Raw genomic sequence first — 16747 nt, 5'->3', positions numbered from 1 at the left:
AGGTAGGGCGACATCATGGGCCCGCCCGGGCCGGCGGGCATGCCGCCGCGCGGCGCGCCGTAGTACAGCGGCGCGCCCGCGCCGGGCGGGAACATGCCGGGCATGCCCGGGGCGGGGCCGCCCAGCGGCCCGCGCGGCGCACCCAGCACCATGCGCTGCGCGTGCTGCTGCTCCAGCTGCGCGCGGCGCACCTCGCGCCGCTGGGCCAGGGCCACGTAAACAGGCTTGCCGCGCAGCATGTGGTTGTTCAGCTCGCTGACGGCGCGGGTGGCGTCCTCCGGCGAGGCATAGCAGACGAAGCCAAAGCCGCGGGGCTTGCCGCTGGCCGCATCCACCATGACCTTGGCGGAGGTGATGGTGCCGTAGGGCGCAAACGTCGCGCGCAGGAACTCGTCGTCGGCGTCGTCGGGCAGGTTCTTCACGTACAGGTTCATGCCCTGGTAGCGCGCGATGCGCTCCGCGCGCACATCCTCGAACCGCGCGCGGAGCATGGCCTCGCGCTCCGCCTTCTTCTGCGCACGCCCCACGAACACCTCCTTGCCGGCCAGGGGCGCGCCGTTGAGCGCCTCCACCGCCGCGGCCGCCGCCTCGGGCTCCTCGAACGACACGAAGCCAAAGCCGCGGGAGGCGCCGTCCTCGCCGCGCATGACCACGGCGGAGGAGACCGCGCCGTGGGCGGCAAAGGCGGCCTTCAGTGCCTCGTCGTCCACCGATTCGTCCAGGTTCTTGACAAACACGTTGGTGAAGCGGCCGCCAGACTCGGCCGCACGCTCGCTGCGACGCAGGAAGGGGCCCACGTACACCTTCTTGTCCTCCAGCAGCATGCCGTTTACCTTGGCGATGGCCAGGCGCGCCGCCTCGTCCGCCTCGTAGTGCACGAAGCCGTAGCCCTTGGACTCGCCCGCGGCGTCCAGGGCCACCTTGCAGGACAGGATGTTGCCAAAGGCGGAGAAGGTGTCGTGCAGGGCCTTGTTGTCGATGGACTTGTCCAGGTTCTTGATGAAGATGTTGCCCACGCCGGACTTGCGGTAGGAGGGGTCACGGTGGCTCCACATCAGCCGCATGGGGCGGCCCGCCAGGGGGGCATAGTTGAGCTGCTCCAGGGCACGCTCGGCTGCAGCAGAAGTGTGGTGGGGTGGAAATGTCAGGTAAGGGGAAGAGCACAGGAAGCCTTGCGAGGTGGAGATGAACAGGTAGACTGTGCGACGGGCTGCAGAGAACATGGCATGGTCGTCCACAGGAAGGGAAGAGGATCAAATAGCCCCCTGCTGCTGACACACAGGACATGGCTGGCCAAGCCTTGCGCCTGCATCCAGCCAGACAGGCATTTGCACGCGAAAGCATGCCACGGAGGGCGATGGTAACCAAAGACCCTCGCTGACGCACCTGCGCCGGCATCGACGCCAGAGTTGTAGTTGACGTAGGCGTAGCCCAAGGAGCGACGGGTCACGGCGTCGCGGCACACGCGGATGGAAGCCACGGGCCCAATCTACAGAAGGGAGTGGAGAAAACTGGATGGCAACCAGCATGGCGATCCAGGGATCACAGCCATACAATGGCCCACGGCGGCCAGGCGAGGTCCCGACTCCGACCTCACTCCGCGTCGTTTTCAAAGGCGACAGGATCGGCAGCAAACACTACCATCTGCACGCCATGTACACGGTCCTCTTCCTACCTGGGCGAAGACCTCGTAGAGCTGCGCCTCGGCAACGTCGCGGTCAAGGTCGCCGACGTACAGGGAGGAGTTGGCCAGGGCGGGGTTGGCCTGGGGCTGGGCCGGGGCGGCCTCGGTGGAGGGGGTGGCCGGGGCCGGGGTGGTGGTTGCCGGGGCGACGGCAGCCATGATGAAGTGGTGTGGGGTGGTGTGGGGGGTGTGGAGTGGAAGGGAGGGGGTGGTAGTATATTTTTTGGGCGGGGAAGCGCGAACAGCCCCTGTTTTTTCTTTTTGGGCCTAGTAGCGCGAGGCTAGACAGGGCTCGGGAGCCGAGTCTGAGCAGCAAGTCGCCCTGGCGTGTGTGGAGGCACAGGAGAGAATGGGGAGGTGGGATTAAAGAGGGGCGGAGCGAGCGCCAGTCGCGACATTGAGCCGCCCGCTTTGCCATGAGACACGGTCACACTTTCTTTTTCGGAAGACGACATTCTGCCTGTTTTGCCCGACAGATCTCGTCTGCAGCGAGTGCGAACCCCAAACGCCCCCCTGACCCTAGATACACCCCACACAAAGATAAAGTATGACGGAATGGGTCATCAAGCGTATGTCTAGCCAGTGAGCCCACGAGCAGGGCTGGGGGCGCCAGGGCGCCATGTCCGGCGTCGTCAAGGTCCTGCGCCTGCAGAACTTCCAGATTCTCCGGCAGTTGAAGCTGGAAGAGGCGCTACTCCGCGCATCCAACGACAACTGGTTTCTTGTGAATGACGGCACCCCAGACCCCGCCATCGTGCTGGGAATCTCGGGGTGCGAGGTGCTCCAGAGGCCTGTCCTGGGTGGTTGAGGGCCCCGAGTGGCTGGGGCGTCTGGGTGGCCGTGGACCTCCACAACAGGGAATGGCACCCCGTGAAGACTCACTTCACTCGTTCCACTGCAGGAAGCCTGAGGTGATGGTCCACGAGGTGGCTGCAAGGAAGGCGGGTGTGACCCTCATTCGCCGTTTCACCGGTGGAGGCACGGTGGTGGTGGACAGCGACACCCTCTTCACCGGCCTCATCATGGGTGTGGACGAGGTGCCAGGCCTGGAACCCTTCCCCAGGCCCATCATGAAGTGGACGGAGGACCTGTTCAAGCCTGTATTTGGCAAGTATGGCGATTTTGCCCTTCGAGAACATGGTGAGTGAAACGTGTTGGTGTGTGGGTGGTGATGGACGGAAGGATACGGCATCATTACAAAACATCCGATACAGAGTTCCCTGGTGTTCCTCTCCCCAACCCCCCAACATCCAGTCTCGACTTTCCTCCGCCCCCCCCCCCAAGATTACGTGTTCAAGGATGTGAAGTTCGGGGGCAATGCGCAGGCCATCAGCAAGCGGCGCTTCGTGCACCACACCTCCCTGCTCTGGCGATTTGACCCCGACCGCATGGCCCTCCTCCAGCACCCGGCCAGGACCCCGGAGTACCGGCAGGGCCGGCCCCACCACCGCTTCATCACGCCGCTCCAGGATCACGTGCCCTCGCGACCCCACCTGCTGGACCAGCTGACGGCGAGCCTCGGCAGCGCCGGCTTCGCCCTGCAAGAAGCCTCTCTGGTGGAGGCGGAGGAGGCACTGGCGAGGAACAAGATCTGTGGCACACGGGTGCTATAGCTGTCGGGGGCGGCTGGCCGAGGCAGGGGACCCGGCCGGCGACCCGCCTCAAGCCTGCCAACACTGCCAGCACCCCCCCTGAAGCCTGCCATACCTACAAACCCAAAACTGAACCCCTGACTGAGCGTCGACGTCTTACAGCAGAAGGACAAGCGGCCAGGGCAGAAGCTCATGGGCTGGGAGGGGCAGGGGCCGACGCAGACATTCCCTGGCAGGCTGTTCCCAGCCATGGGTGGGGTGCCCAGAGCCACTGCCATCACCACTCCCCAGCCCTCGCGAGGGAGACCTCGCTCGGGCGCCGGCATGCACGCCTAGGCAGCAGCGGGCTTGTCACCCTCCAGCGGCGGCAGGTCGCCGTCCTCGGAGCTCTCGTCGTCCTCCTCGCCAAACTCGCCCGCCCTCAGGCCCTCCAGGCCCGGCCCCCCCGCGCCCCCGAGGAGGGAGGAGAAGTCGGGCATGCCGCCGGCGCCGGCGCCGCCACCACCCAGGTTCTGGAGGGCGGAGAGGTCAAAGCCATCCTCCTCCAGGCCGCCCGTGCCCTCCTCGTCCTCATCCACCCACCGGTTCCAGTCCACCTTGACGTTGGAGGGCGCGCGCCCCGCAGCCTTGAGGAGCCGGGGCCAGTGGGGCCCCTCCTCCTTCTTCGCCAGGATCAGGACCACTGTCCGGTCAGTCTTCACCTGCACATTGCATACGACAAGATTGAGGTGCAAGGCCTAGTAGGATTGATGTCCACACAGCAGAGGCTGTCCTGTGCCAGGGTTTTGTTGCGTCACACCGTGCCAGGGCACCAGGCCGAGGTGGGAAGTGGACGCGAGTGGCATGGCATGGCAGATGTGCACCGGCAGTCATGAAAAAACCAGGGCCCGTGCTGCAGCGCTCCATACCTGCTTGACATCGCTGTCGTCGATCTCGCCATACAGCTCCAGGTCCATGGAGTATGTGTGCTCATCAGGTCCTGCGGATTGCATTGGATCGAGGGTGCTCAGTAGTTTGTAAGGAAGCCGGGACCTGGAGCGCCAGCGGTGCCCCGCCCATGGAGTGCATGCTGCGAGAACGACCGCCCACGCAAGACACCGCCGCACCTGTGGCATGGGAATGAGCGTTTCCCTTGAAACTGACGCGGCCACTCTGGGAGGCCTCGTCGTTCTTCACCTCGATGGTGGGGTCCTTGCAGTCTTGCAGGTCAAAGGTGAGGTACAACCTGTCCTTGCGCTGTGCCCTGGGAAGGTAGGCGAGTATTGGATGGCATGAGGCATGCGTCTCCAGGTAAATTAAAGTAAAGCTGCAGGCGCACACCACCCATCCTACCCACATCGTACCACTGAACGGGAGGGGAGAGAGGCATCTTGATCGAGGTCGGGTCAGTGCCTAGGATCGTCTCGCTTCAGCAAATAAGCAATGCAATATATGCTTGCGAGTGTTGTTGTGTTGCTGGACCGACCCGCCCCTGCGCAATGACCTGCTGTGTGCAAATCCATGCTGCGACCTTCTAGAGAGCCACCCCTCTCCGGGTACTGCCATGCTCTGCGCGCGTTGTCGAGCGCGACGGCAGGTGCGCATGAGGACGACGCGCGGCCGTGCTCGTCAAGCGGTTGATGTGGCTCGTGTTCTGTTCAGTGTTCTAACCCTGTAGATAACCGTGCATAGACCTTGAGTCCAAGCCAATCTACGGTGCCTGGGGCGAACTTCTCAGCTCAGCAACAATATGGTGAGCACGGTACCCACGTCACAGCATGAAGCGAAGCCGGCCCTGAAATGCTCTACAATGAAAAAATGGGAGATTGTTTGTCACTGTGCATTCCCTGCCCCACTCGCCCGCAGCCATGGTTCATCTGCGACAATTGCGGGGAGTCCCTGAAAAAGGTGAGTGGCGGCACTCAATGCCCACCGGCCGCCGCGCAGGAGTCCATCTTGGTTTCGGGAGTATATACAATAAATGCACATGCGGATGTGTTCCGGCCCTTCACATCGTCACCCGTCATCCTCCCACTCCTCCCCAGGCCAAGGTGGCAACCCATGCAGGTCAGTGCGGCAGCAATGGCTTCACTTGCCTCGACTGCAGCAGGGCCTTTGACCGCTGGACGGTGGCAGGGCACACCTCCTGCGTCACCGAGCACGAGAAGTATGCTCAGGGCGCCACCAAGCCAGGGGGCTATGCCTCCAAGGGCTGTTTTGCGAGTCAGGCGGCGCCCCAGGCGGCGGCGGAACCCTCGGCGGAGGGCCTTGTCGGACCGCAGTTTCTGTCGGAAAGGTCGCCCTGGAGGTGTAGCGTCTGCTCTGTGACGTGCACCAGTCGCGAGTCCTTGGAGGGCCATGCCTCTGGCGCTAAACACCAGCGACGGGTGACTCACTTTACAAACTGGCTGGGTGGAGGGGAGAACTGCATTCGTCGGCCACTGTGTCAATGGAATCGAGGATGTGCCTTCATTCTGGGAATGTTTCAGCTGCGCTCCTGAGCTCAAGGGTATTGATTCATGCAGGCGAGGGCTGCAATGGCGGCTGCCGCCGGCCCACTTCCTGAGGGAGGAAAACCTGGTTCGGGTCACGACGGCGCGGCGCCAGTCTCCGAGACCGCGGCTGCAGCTGTGTCGGGGAATCCATCGCTGGAGACAAGTGGGAAGCGGCCCAGGGATGGGGAGGACCTTGCACCAACAGGGCCTCCCAATAAAATCAAGTGGAAAAAGCTTGCTGCTGCAGAGCTGAACCGGAAGGGGGGCAGCATGAAGCTGAAGAAGCTCACCGCAGCTGTTCTCGCCGCGGCTGGCCGAGGAGAGGACAGCGCTGCAGAGCTGCTTCAGAAACTGGAGAGCTCGGGGCGATTCAGCCTGAGGGAGAACCGCGTTGCCCTGGTGGACGAGTAAATGCTCACCCGCTCGGACTTCCCATTGAGGGCGCGAGAAAAATGCGCTCGCAAAACAGTGGCATTTTGAATTAACCTTATGCTGCGCTTGACCACACGAATGGAACAACAACTGCTCATGATCTTTATGCTGAGCGAGGTTTGAGAGGCAACTACATTTTCGGGGAGGTGCCAAGGCCCGACGGCCGACTGTGGTCTTCAGGTCAGGAGGGACATGCGGATCTCAACGCACAGATTGTTTTCCGATCCGGATCTAGAACCAAAATAAACATCGTTGCTATTGCGCTGCGAGCCGCAACTTGCTGGCCCCAGGGTGCTCCTCTAGCCAAGATTCATTCCACTGCCACATTTCACCACCCCACCTGTGGCAGGATTCGATGCCAGCTGAGGGTGAGGTCTCCATGATCTTTTTTGCCCTGGCCTTTGGCGCTGTTTTGGGCCCGTACACCTTTTACAGATTGCGTGCCGGCCCCATCCGCTTCAAGGTCAGGATGGGGTTGGGGCTTTGCATCAAATGCTCTGGGAGAGCACCATAGCTCCAAGTCCATCTCTAGGGAGGATTTAATGTATTCAATCCAACTACTCACACTCCTCCTGTACAGAAGATCGCTCCACAAGGTCGAAAGCAGCGGCGGGATGCCCAGAATCAGACCCCGGTGGCGCCCCCAACGCCTGCTTTCAAGCTCCTGGTAGAGCATCACCTGACCATCCTCTGGGTCCTGTTTGCGCTCCTGCTATGGTGAGAGGTGGCCGAGGAGCTTCCTTTTTTTGCAATGGAATGCATGACCAGCCCATTGATGCATCATGAGCGCCCAGCGCCACCCGTTCAGGCAGAGCGCTGCGTTGAGGCGGCGACTGTATCCTGCTCTGGGGCTCAGCCGTGCCTTCGATCAACAGGGGAGCAAGCGCAACACCTGTCCCTTGGACCCTTCCTCGCAGGCAGGCATGGGGCAGCCTCAGGACCATGGCGCCCTTTGACCCTTATAATACCCTGGGGGTACCGCACAATGCAGGGGAGGCCCAGATCAAGCAGGCGTACAGGTCCCTGTCCCTGCAGTACCACCCGGACAAGAACCCCGACCCGGAGGCCACAAAGTACTTTGCCAGCCACATCACCAAGGTGGGAATGCACGAGATTGCATGCATGCGACTCGCTGTGCGAGTGCGTCCCATGCTGTGCCCTGCAGGTGGGTTTGAAGCACGCTCCAAGGCAGTCGAGGCCATTCCACATCCCCAATCCCCTCCCTCGAACCCAGGCATATGAGACGCTGACAGATCCGGTCAAGTTTGCAAACTGGCAGGAGTATGGACATCCCGATGGGATGCAGGACTACGACGAGAGGTCTGTGCCCATCGTGTTGGTGGGGTAGTGTGATTCCATGACCTGGACGACCCCCTGGCTCAACTCGGGAGGCGGCAGAATGCAAGCTCGATGCCCAGCTGCAAATGGCTTCCACAGCAAGTGCTGCGCTCGAGCAGAACTCGTCCCAATCTCCTCAACCCTGCCCTGCCCCTCTCACCTCGGCAGTGTGGCGATGCCAAAGTGGATGAATGCCAAGGTGAGCGCCATGGCAATGCGTGGGGTGACGGCCTCCTTGGAGAGTCACTGCACTCGATCCATTCCACTCTACGTGTTGTTGACCATCTGCCACACCAATGGGTTCACCCTGGCATCCCGCCCCTCCACACCACCCAGTCAAAGGCAGGGTCCACGCTGATGATGCTCAGCATGCTGGGTCTGATCATCGTGCTCCCCCTAGGGCTGGTCATGAGGCACCTGATGCAGTATGAATGGTGAGCCGGCGTGCTCGGGATGTGGTGTTCCTGTGGACCCCACCCCCTGTAGCCCTCCTCGATGGCCCCCTCGGCCAGGCATCCCCAACCACTGGTCTTCAGGAACCCTGATCGTTCCTGCTGTCCAACCCCTGGACCCTCCTCCGCTACTCAGACTATCCTCCCCACCGCCACCGGCATCTTACAGATGGAACTGGGGGCTGGCAGTGGAGTGGGAGCATGGCGACAAGCCCACCTCTCCCGCCCAGCGCGCCCCAGCTCACTCGTCCTCTTCGCTGCTGTAGCCTTCGTCGTCGTAGTCATCCTCCTCATCGTCGTCATCCCCGTACTTGGACAGAACCCTCTTCTCCACGGCACCTGCGGACGTGATACACGTGATTTGCTGGATTTTTGCAGTAACCCCTTGTCCTCGTGCTGCTACAAGTGCCCAAGCCTTCAAGGTTTATGGCCCCTGGATGAAACAAAGAGCAGAGAAAGCCCCATGCCGTTTCCCACAATGCCCCTGCGCGACGCACCGAGCTCGTCGCCGCTCTTTGAAAGGTCGACCTCTGGGGCCGCCTCATCTGCCTTCAGCCGGGCACGGGGATTGCTGTCCAGGCGGAACGCCCATCGAAACTGCATGGATTTTGTGCGACGAGGGGCCGGTGTGCTTTGCCAAGGCAGGCCGTCCAAGACAGCGGGGCAAGGACCATACACAAAGGTTCACGCTGCGGCTTGAAGAGCAACACGAGAGCCCACACCAAGCACCACCTCTCCAAGGCAGCGCACCACTTTGGCGATGGACTGGAGGGCAGGTTTCCACAGCGCAAAGCTGGCCAGCACCAACACGAAGAGGGTGCTGGAGGCGACAAACTTGATGAAGCCTACCAGGCCCTGGCGCGCGTCGGTGAGCCACGACCTCCAGTCGCCGCTCCACTCCTCGCCTGTGGCCATGCAAGGTATGGAGAATTGTCTGCGATCCTTCTGAGCAGGAAACTTGCGTGAAATTCGGCAGCCATAACGAGTGCCTTGCAGATCCTCGTCCCTCCCCACCGCCTCACCTCCCTCCCCACCGCCACCGCCGCCACCACCGCCGCCGCCGCCGCTCCCCCCATCCCCGCCGCCTTGACGATTTGCGCGCTTGGCAGCCAGGTCCTCGGCATCCTTGAACACGTTCTTCTTGCCCTGGAAGGCATCCTGCAGCGCCTTCTTGGCGGCGTCCTGCGACAAAGCAAATGCAGACCAGAGCGTGTCGAGGAATCCCCTCCAGCACCTTGCAAAAGGATACTGGAGTGCCAGGTCGGCAGTCAGACGCCTGCCCATGACCTTCGTCCCCGCAAGCAGCACGGCTGCGCACACGGCTGCCCACCTGTTGATCCCCATCCTTGCGCCGGAAGGGATTGAAGCCGCCACTATCTGCCCTCACGACCACAATGGTGATGTGCTGAGGCCGCACACTCCTCCTGCAGCCCGTCTGACTCCCAAATACCGGCCTGAATGCCGCATTGGAGCTCAGGCCGCTCGCCAACATCGGCAGGGTGAGGTCCTGGGAGAGCGCGACTTCCTCGCAGGATATCACACGACACTCGGGACGGCCCCGGTCCAAATATCCCCGACCGCTGCAAGAACTCGTGAAAAATTCCAGCGGGTCGCAGCATCCGATGCGGGATGGGTGGGACCGATGTGTATGGCACGCATGGCACCCATGCGGTGGTGCCCATCCGCAAGGGCGCCATCATGTTCGGATCGGTCCCCGTCAGCCTAAGCTGGCCATGCCCCGTCAAGGGGCCCCTCGTGTTGGAGTACCAAGCTTCTCTGATGGTCATTCTTCTCTTGGTATGCTAGCATCGAGGGCTTGGGTTCCCATGATCGGGGCCGCAAGTCGGTGCATGGCCCCGCTCTGGTTGTCACTAAAGCCCCCATCCCAGCCCCTGAACCACCGCCTGCCGCCGCCCAGACTGCAGTGCAAGGCCATGCATGCCTCCACCACGATTTCCCCATCCTCAGAGAAGGATATGGCGATGATTAAGGGATTCCAGCGATGGGTCCAGCGCTGCAACAATGGCACAGCCATGCTGCCGGACATGACCGCATTCCACATCCAAGGCCATGACCAGCCTCTGGGCTACATCTTCCACTCGTGCGTTTTGTCGGAGAGGGCTCTGGGTGAGACATTTGGTTCCTCCAGCGATGCATCGGGCATGGGCGCCCTGCATTGCCTCAGACGAGCACATGTTGGTGAAGCCCACTTCTCCCCGCCTTCCCATCCCACCGCCCCGCAGGTTTGCAGAGGAGCTCCGTCGGTTCCCCGACGTATTCCAGTCCCCCACCCCAGCCTCCCTGACCCTGAACCCCGCACTGAGCAGCCCGGAGGAGCGGAGCCGGGCCGTGGACGACGTGCTCAAGACATTGCAGGCTCGCGGCCTCGTGGACGGCTGGCGGGGAGAGCTCTACCCGGTGGCGCCCTCCTTCCACGCGCCGCCCCTGCTCTCCCTGGAGCGCGCGGCGGCCGTGCACTTTGGCATCAAAGCCTATGGTGGGATGAGGAGAGCCTGGGCCGCAGCTGGGAGGCGGCATTGCCTCGGTGGGGCCGCTGAGGTCGGTGAAATTAATGTCGTCCCGCAGGAGGGGCGGCCTGGCAGAGGCACGTTGGCCTCGCCGGCATCATTGCACCTACCTTGCTCCCCGGGTATTCTGCACTTTGTACAACACAGCGACTTCATTGCACGCCGCCCGCCCCTCGCGTCCCGGCAGGCGTGCACCTGAATGGCTACGTGCGGCTGCCTGGGAGCGGGGCGCTGGAGCTCTGGGTGGCCACCCGTAGCCGGCTCAAGCCCACCTGGCCGGGGCGGCTGGACCACATGGTGGCGGGCGGCCAGGTGGGCAGTGGGGTGCGGGCTGCGGGGCTGTAGGGCGTCCAGTAGAACCTTGCCTTGGCAGGGCATTTTACCGCGGCACCCTCCCCACTTCACCTCAAACCACCACTCACCAAGCTGAACCCCCACCCCTTCAAACTCCTCAGCCGCAAGGGCTGAGCTGCGCCGCCAACATCGAGAAGGAGTGCTGGGAGGAGGCCGGCGTCCCCGCCGAGCTCGCCCGCACCGCCGTGCCCGTCGGCGCGGTGTCCTACGCTGCCCGGCAGGCCGCGGGCGTGAAGAGGGACGTGCTCTTCTGCTACGACCTGGAGCTGCCCCTGGACTTTGTGCCGCAGCCCCAGGTGAATGATTGGCGGGGGAGGGGAGGGTGTGGCCCGGTTGGACGGGGTTGACCCGAGAAATCACGAGTGATGACACCGTAGAGAGGGTCTGATTTGGGAGAGACATGCCTTGCACATGCGCAAGCAGGTCACCCACTTTGACCAGTTGCCAGTGATCGATCGTCATGATCGGCAGGCCTGGCCTCTCAGCAAGGCATGCCCGGATTGCCCATTTCAACACAGGACGACGAGGTCGAGGGCTTCGAGCGCTGGCCCTTGGAGCGCGTGGCGGAGGGGGTGGCCGGCGGCGAGCGGTTCAAGGACAACTGCAACCTGGTCATCATCGACTTCCTGCTGCGGCACGGGTACCTAGGTCCAGACACCCCTGGGTACCTCGAATTGCTGACCGGGCTCAGGAGCGGCGACTGCTCGTGAGATGCAGAGGCGGGGGGGCAGGAGGGCAGCCGCACGGGGAGGCGCCCCACAGCCAGGCTGGGAAGACGAGACCGCCCGATCCCGGGCCCCCGCAGCTCCTTAAAGCCCGGTGCAGCACCAGGAGGGGGCTGTGCCGCCTGCTCCCCTGCCTGCCACCGAGCACACCGTTGTTTCAGAGCGCGCCGCGACCTGCACTGGGCAATGGGCAGGCAGAGCATGTGCATGGAGGGGAGGGGAACAAGGCTGGGGGGCATTTTGCAGGCGTGTCTGCCATGGGACTAATGGCCGCACTCCAAGGCTCGGGAGTGCGGATGCGAATTCAGGCAGTGGTGTATGATGTGGCGGCGTCATTCCTTGCATCACGGGGCTGTACTGAACCCCCGGCACTCGACCAATCAGCCGCAGGAACAAGGGTGGGGTGATCGTTCAGTAGTAGGCGGCGAGGCTCAAGGCTAGGTGTGAAACCCAGCCGCTCTACTCACTTGTCGCCAACCTCCTGTGAAACGATTCAACTCCAACTGGGAAAATTCCAGCGCTCGAATGTTTCGGATAGTGTGCTGATGGTCTACAGGGCCGTCTCCAGCAGCAGGGTATAATCACGATGCTTTAAGGAGAGATACTTTGGTACTTATATACCTATTGGAGTATGGAATGGCGACGCACCCTCGCTGCACTCCATGAGCCCCCGTGGTATTTACCCGGGACCTCTATACTGAAATTGGCTTTCCCACTCAGAATCCCTCTTTCCTTGAGAGCAGGGCCAAAAGAATATCACATACATCCTGTGGCAATGCACCACTGGAGCTTGAGAGAAAGCGTGTGTGAGCGTAGAGGAACAGAGCAGGGTAACGAGAAGTTGGAGGTGAATATCAGTAAGTATGCAAATTTGCAAGATGAGGTCAGCCGTCCAATTGTGTGATGCCTTGGTCCCAAATCATGGGCAAGCCACTCAAAACTGGCCCTCACTCGGTGACGCGGGCCGCCCGCTCAGCCAACACTATGCTGAGGCTGGCCTTGGTTCGCCCGCCACTCAAGATGTCGAGCCTCACCTCATCCCCCACCTACAGATGGAGGGAGGGAGGGGGCGGTGTGTTGGATGTTATCAGGCAACAAGCAGCCAGACAAGCTCGATGCTGCAGCATCCTTTCAATGCCGGGTCTTCGAGCCCTGCAGCAGTTCAAGTCTCCCTTCCATTGGTCACCTTGCGCTCTGCATGATACCCCCACCCTCCTTCTTCCCCCCAAAATCATTACTCCTCACACGCCTACCTTGCACGAGTCCAGCGCATCGAAAAGATCGCCCTCGTTGGCCACCTTCCTGCCGTTCACGCCCACGATGACGTCGCCCAGGACCACGCGCCCAAACCCGTCGCGCATGGTGCCTTTGACCCCGGCGGCGTCGGCGGGGCCGCCTGGGGGCACGTCCAGCACCAGCACCCCAGAGAGGCCCAGCTGGCGCAGGGCCTGGGGCGGGGCCAGGGTGATGCCCAGCATCGGTCGCACCACTCGTCCATAGGTCAGGATCTGGTCCACCAGGCCCCGGCACGCGTCGATGGGGATGGCGAAGCCGATGCCGCTGCTGGCGCCCTTGCCTGTGGCAGGTGTTTGGGGAGAAGGGGGGGGTGGTTTGACGTGGGCGGAAAAGGAAAGGCAGGTGAAAGACCCTGGGCAGTCCAGCTACAGATAACCTGAGCCAAGGCACTACCTGTGGGGTCGGCGATGGCGGTGTTGATGCCGATGAGCCTGCCCTTGGAGTCCAGCAGGGGCCCCCCGCTGTTCCCAGGGTTGATCGCGGCGTCGGTCTGGATCACGTTGCGCAGACTGGGCCCGTTGTTAGTCCCTGGGACGCGCAGGAGGAGCAGTATATGTGTATGAATGGTAGGATTGGCGGAATTGCGTGGTCGACACTCGATAATAAACGAGAGATTGCTTGCAACTTCTGCAAATAGGCATGCCACTGCATACAGATCAGCAGGCACAGCCACAGCCGGTGCGTCTGCGTGCAGGCTGTCAGGTGCAGGCCAGTTGCCATCCACAGCTCCCGCTCTTGGTGCCTTGCAGCCAAGGACCATTCAAACCTTTGCCGCATAATAAAAAGATCCTGACCACCCAACTCCCCCCTGTACGCCCCGCCTCACCCGCTCCCAGCTCCCGATTCAGGCCAGAGATGATGCCGCTGGTCAGCGTGTGGTCCAGGCCAAAGGGGTTGCCGATGGCGTACACCTTTTGACCCACAGCTAGGCCGCTGCTCTTTCCCTGGAGGCGAGGTGGACGATGGGCTGGGGGTGAGCATGACGAGCATGGATGCCAGAGACGTCTTGGCACATTTGGTTGCCCCCTCACTTCCAGACGTGGAAGGCCCACCGCGACTAAATGTAACAATCAATTGAAAGAGCATCCTTTGCCCCCGTTCACAGGATGCTTACCACTTCCACGGCCTTGAGGGCAGCCAGGCTGGCGGGCGGGGCGTCCAGCTGGAGGACGGCGATGTCTCGCGAGGGGTCGCCCCCCACCAGCCTCGCGCTGTACACGCTCTGGTCGATGAGCGTGACGCGGACCTCCGAAGCGCCGCGGATGACGTGGTAGTTGGTCACCACGTGGCCCTGGTCGTCCCAGAGGAAGCCGGACCCCTGGCCCTGTGGCAGGCGCAGGAGGTCGGTGGAGAGGTAGGCGCGCTTGGTGGCGATGTTGGCTATGTTCACCACCGCCGGCCTGTGGAGCGTGAGGTTGGAGAATGAGGAGACAAAGTCTTCCAGTGCCAGGCCATGCGCACATGTGCAGGCAGGTGGGGAGGACCGTGGCCTCGTGCTGGTGTACAATGGGTGCAAAGACGGCCGTGAGCCGAGGGGACCCAAGAGGGGACATGGCAGGGCTGTGCACCACCAACGAGGTCCCAGAAATGAAACACAAAATCATGGTTGAGCAAGGCCTTGCCCTGCTTTACCATCAATGATGACGCCCTGCAGCAACCTACGTGTTCTCTTTGAAGATGTGAACACTCTGCTGCTCCTCGGGCGTGAGGTCAGACGGCTCAGGTTGCTGTGGGGTTGCATTGATGCATACATGAGGAAAAACCTGATACTGATGTCCAGAGCGATGCTGCCTAAGTGGCAATGCAGGCCTGAGTCGATAGTTGCCACCCCAGTGCATGTGACTCCCATCGGCAGCTGCACCCTGATGCAGACTATCCGCTGTCCCACCTTGTTCTCCTGGATGCTGGGTGCCTCCCGTGGCGCAGTGAGTGTGCTACCTCCGAAGAGAGCTGCTGGGGTGTAGGCCTGGGCTGCCATGGGTGAGAGCAGCGTTGCCACGAGGGCGCCAGTCTTCAGGGCGGCCGCCGCGCCATGCCGCAATCTCTGGACCAGCGGCATGGCCCCGTCTGATGGCCGAGATCCTGAACATCCCGCTTCGTCAGACGCGGCACGACAGGTTGCAAGGCCTCCTCGCTGCATGGAGACCCTCGTAAAGGGCAATGCACGGCCAGCCCGCGGGCCATGCGCACGGATCGCATGGCGTCCGCATGCTGTTCGGGAACCATCCATGTGCGCCGAAAGACATGGAGACCGCATCTGCATGGTGATGTTCATGCTACTTTACCTGCAGGCAATATAATGGTGAAGGATATGTATTCTGAGACTATGGGCAAAAGGGAGCCTTCTTAGGCCTTACATAGACATCATGCATGCTCAAGCATGGCCTCGGCACCCGTTCCCTTCCCTTCCGTGTGCCCGATTGCTCACCCGTGCGCTCTCAAGAAATGATGGTAGCGGGCTGATAGAGTGTAATTATAGAATTGAAAGCCTTTAATCGCGATCATTAGTTGCCATGAACCTTCTGGATCGGTTCCCCACCACCAGCAGTCCTCCCATGGCAAACACTGGGCGCGGATTGCGATGCGGGGGCGCTCCTCGCAACGTGAGCCAGCGCGTCATCGTCACAGCCATGGTACAACTTTGGGCAGATGTAGTCTCGAGGTAGATTGACCAACAAATTACTGCTTAAAAAACACAATGCTGTCACAGGTGAAGCGGGCTAGGGCTGCTTGGCACTGCTGTGCACTCCACGCTGACAGGCCCTTCCTCACCCACCCTGCGAGCCTTCCCTCGAACATCACAGGCCATCTCTCTGGGCCCTCGGGCTTCGTTGGACGTAGTGGCACGACCCGCTGGCGTCCGACGTGTGGCGCGTCCCCATACCGGAAGGAGGGCCGGCCACCCTCGCCGCCAAACCCTCGAGTCACCCCCTCGGGCAGGGGCCACGGTGAGGCCTGCACGGCTTCCCGGGGCCCCGAATCGCTTGATAGCTTGTATGTATGATATACGGTGCTTAATTGTCACTCTAGGCATTATAATTAGGGCCTTGTGAGTCGCGAAGATTTCCAGCTGGGTTGCTCAGCATGATATCTCCCCTCCTCCTTGCAGCTGGAGGCCTCAACCACAGCCGCCCCAGCCAAGGACATTGACTGGGCCCAGACTGCCAAGGACCTCGACTCCAAGTCCCCGCTAGAGATCATGGATCACGTGGGTTGGAAGGGTGACTCTCAATCGGGCGTACCAGCAAATCGATATCTGGCTGCTGTCGAGCACAGTTGTGGTGCACTCACACCAGCCCTGTGCCACCTCCACTAACTCACTGCAGGCCCTGGCTACGTTTGGTGACACCATCGGGATTGCCTGGTCTGGGGCTGAGGACGTGGCCCTGGTGGAGTATGCTCACCTGACGGGGCGCCCTTACCGCGTGTTCAGGTGCGGCGCGCCTGGCCAATGGAGGTGCAGAGAGCGCTGCATGGACAGCCTGAGCTGACTCAATTGTGGCCTGATCACCTTTTGAGGTACTATGCTGAACCTAAAGTTCCTTGCCCTCCTGCCGCAGCCTGGACACCGGCCGCCTCAACCCTGAGACCTACCGTGTCTTTGCTGCCGTGGAAAAACACTACGGCATCAAGATTGAGTACACCTTCCCAGATGCCCAGGTGGGCAGGCGGTTTGTGGTGGGGACTTGAGCGTGCCGAGGGCTCAGCTGTGCGGGCTGCAGCCCTTAAACGGCTGCCTGCTTCGTCGGCAGGTCATATGCCTGAGCTGAGAGGCCAGGGTTTCACCTGATCGTATGCCCCTGCCCGAGCGCAAGGCCTCTGGCTCGACGCCATGCAGTCGCCGCATGATGCAGTCACAGCGTCAATGCCAC

General features: G+C 61.9%; 7 protein-coding genes across 7 annotated transcripts in view; 4 read left to right on the top strand and 3 right to left on the bottom strand.

The window, feature by feature from the left end:
* Positions 1-2303: 2303 nt before the first annotated feature.
* F751_6761 (hypothetical protein) lies at positions 2304-3297 on the top strand (the record flags this gene model as incomplete). Its single annotated transcript, XM_011397284.1, has 3 exons — positions 2304-2455; positions 2586-2824; positions 2969-3297. 3 exons carry the CDS (start codon positions 2304-2306, stop codon positions 3295-3297), a joined length of 720 nt encoding a protein of 239 aa, XP_011395586.1.
* A 311-nt stretch (positions 3298-3608) lies between these two features.
* F751_6760 (Uncharacterized protein) lies at positions 3609-4645 on the bottom strand (the record flags this gene model as incomplete). The annotated part of the gene is made up of 4 exons (XM_011397283.1): positions 3609-3977; positions 4185-4255; positions 4383-4519; positions 4620-4645. The coding sequence occupies 4 exons, from the start codon at positions 4643-4645 to the stop codon at positions 3609-3611; spliced, it is 603 nt and encodes a 200-aa protein (XP_011395585.1).
* A 2479-nt stretch (positions 4646-7124) lies between these two features.
* On the top strand, positions 7125-7958 carry F751_6759 (Protein translocation protein SEC63; the record flags this gene model as incomplete). Its single annotated transcript, XM_011397282.1, has 4 exons — positions 7125-7280; positions 7417-7502; positions 7689-7719; positions 7857-7958. 4 exons carry the CDS (start codon positions 7125-7127, stop codon positions 7956-7958), a joined length of 375 nt encoding a protein of 124 aa, XP_011395584.1.
* Positions 7959-8389: 431 nt separating this feature from the next.
* F751_6758 (hypothetical protein) lies at positions 8390-9464 on the bottom strand (the record flags this gene model as incomplete). Its single annotated transcript, XM_011397281.1, has 4 exons — positions 8390-8569; positions 8723-8877; positions 9064-9154; positions 9303-9464. 4 exons carry the CDS (start codon positions 9462-9464, stop codon positions 8390-8392), a joined length of 588 nt encoding a protein of 195 aa, XP_011395583.1.
* A 137-nt stretch (positions 9465-9601) lies between these two features.
* F751_6757 (Nudix hydrolase 20, chloroplastic) lies at positions 9602-11564 on the top strand (the record flags this gene model as incomplete). Its single annotated transcript, XM_011397280.1, has 5 exons — positions 9602-9672; positions 10216-10469; positions 10688-10812; positions 10956-11150; positions 11373-11564. 5 exons carry the CDS (start codon positions 9602-9604, stop codon positions 11562-11564), a joined length of 837 nt encoding a protein of 278 aa, XP_011395582.1.
* A 962-nt stretch (positions 11565-12526) lies between these two features.
* F751_6756 (Protease Do-like 1, chloroplastic) lies at positions 12527-14428 on the bottom strand (the record flags this gene model as incomplete). The annotated part of the gene is made up of 6 exons (XM_011397279.1): positions 12527-12625; positions 12833-13155; positions 13269-13403; positions 13702-13819; positions 13990-14275; positions 14337-14428. The coding sequence occupies 6 exons, from the start codon at positions 14426-14428 to the stop codon at positions 12527-12529; spliced, it is 1053 nt and encodes a 350-aa protein (XP_011395581.1).
* Positions 14429-15388: 960 nt separating this feature from the next.
* The window catches only part of F751_6755 (5'-adenylylsulfate reductase 2, chloroplastic), a gene marked incomplete at both ends in the record, with an annotated part of 3772 nt that continues 2413 nt past the window's right edge, over positions 15389-16747 (top strand). Inside the window, 4 exons of the mRNA XM_011397278.1 lie at positions 15389-15478; positions 15985-16083; positions 16202-16308; positions 16436-16535. Of these exons, the coding sequence (XP_011395580.1) occupies positions 15389-15478; positions 15985-16083; positions 16202-16308; positions 16436-16535 (396 nt within the window). The remainder of the gene's footprint in view (positions 15479-15984; positions 16084-16201; positions 16309-16435; positions 16536-16747) is intronic.

This window comes from Auxenochlorella protothecoides, assembly GCF_000733215.1.
Source record: "Auxenochlorella protothecoides strain 0710 unplaced genomic scaffold scaffold95, whole genome shotgun sequence".
Taxonomy (NCBI): Eukaryota; Viridiplantae; Chlorophyta; class Trebouxiophyceae; order Chlorellales; family Chlorellaceae; genus Auxenochlorella; species Auxenochlorella protothecoides.
Note: the sequence above shows the minus strand (reverse complement) of the source record. Positions and strands in the feature narration are given on the sequence as shown.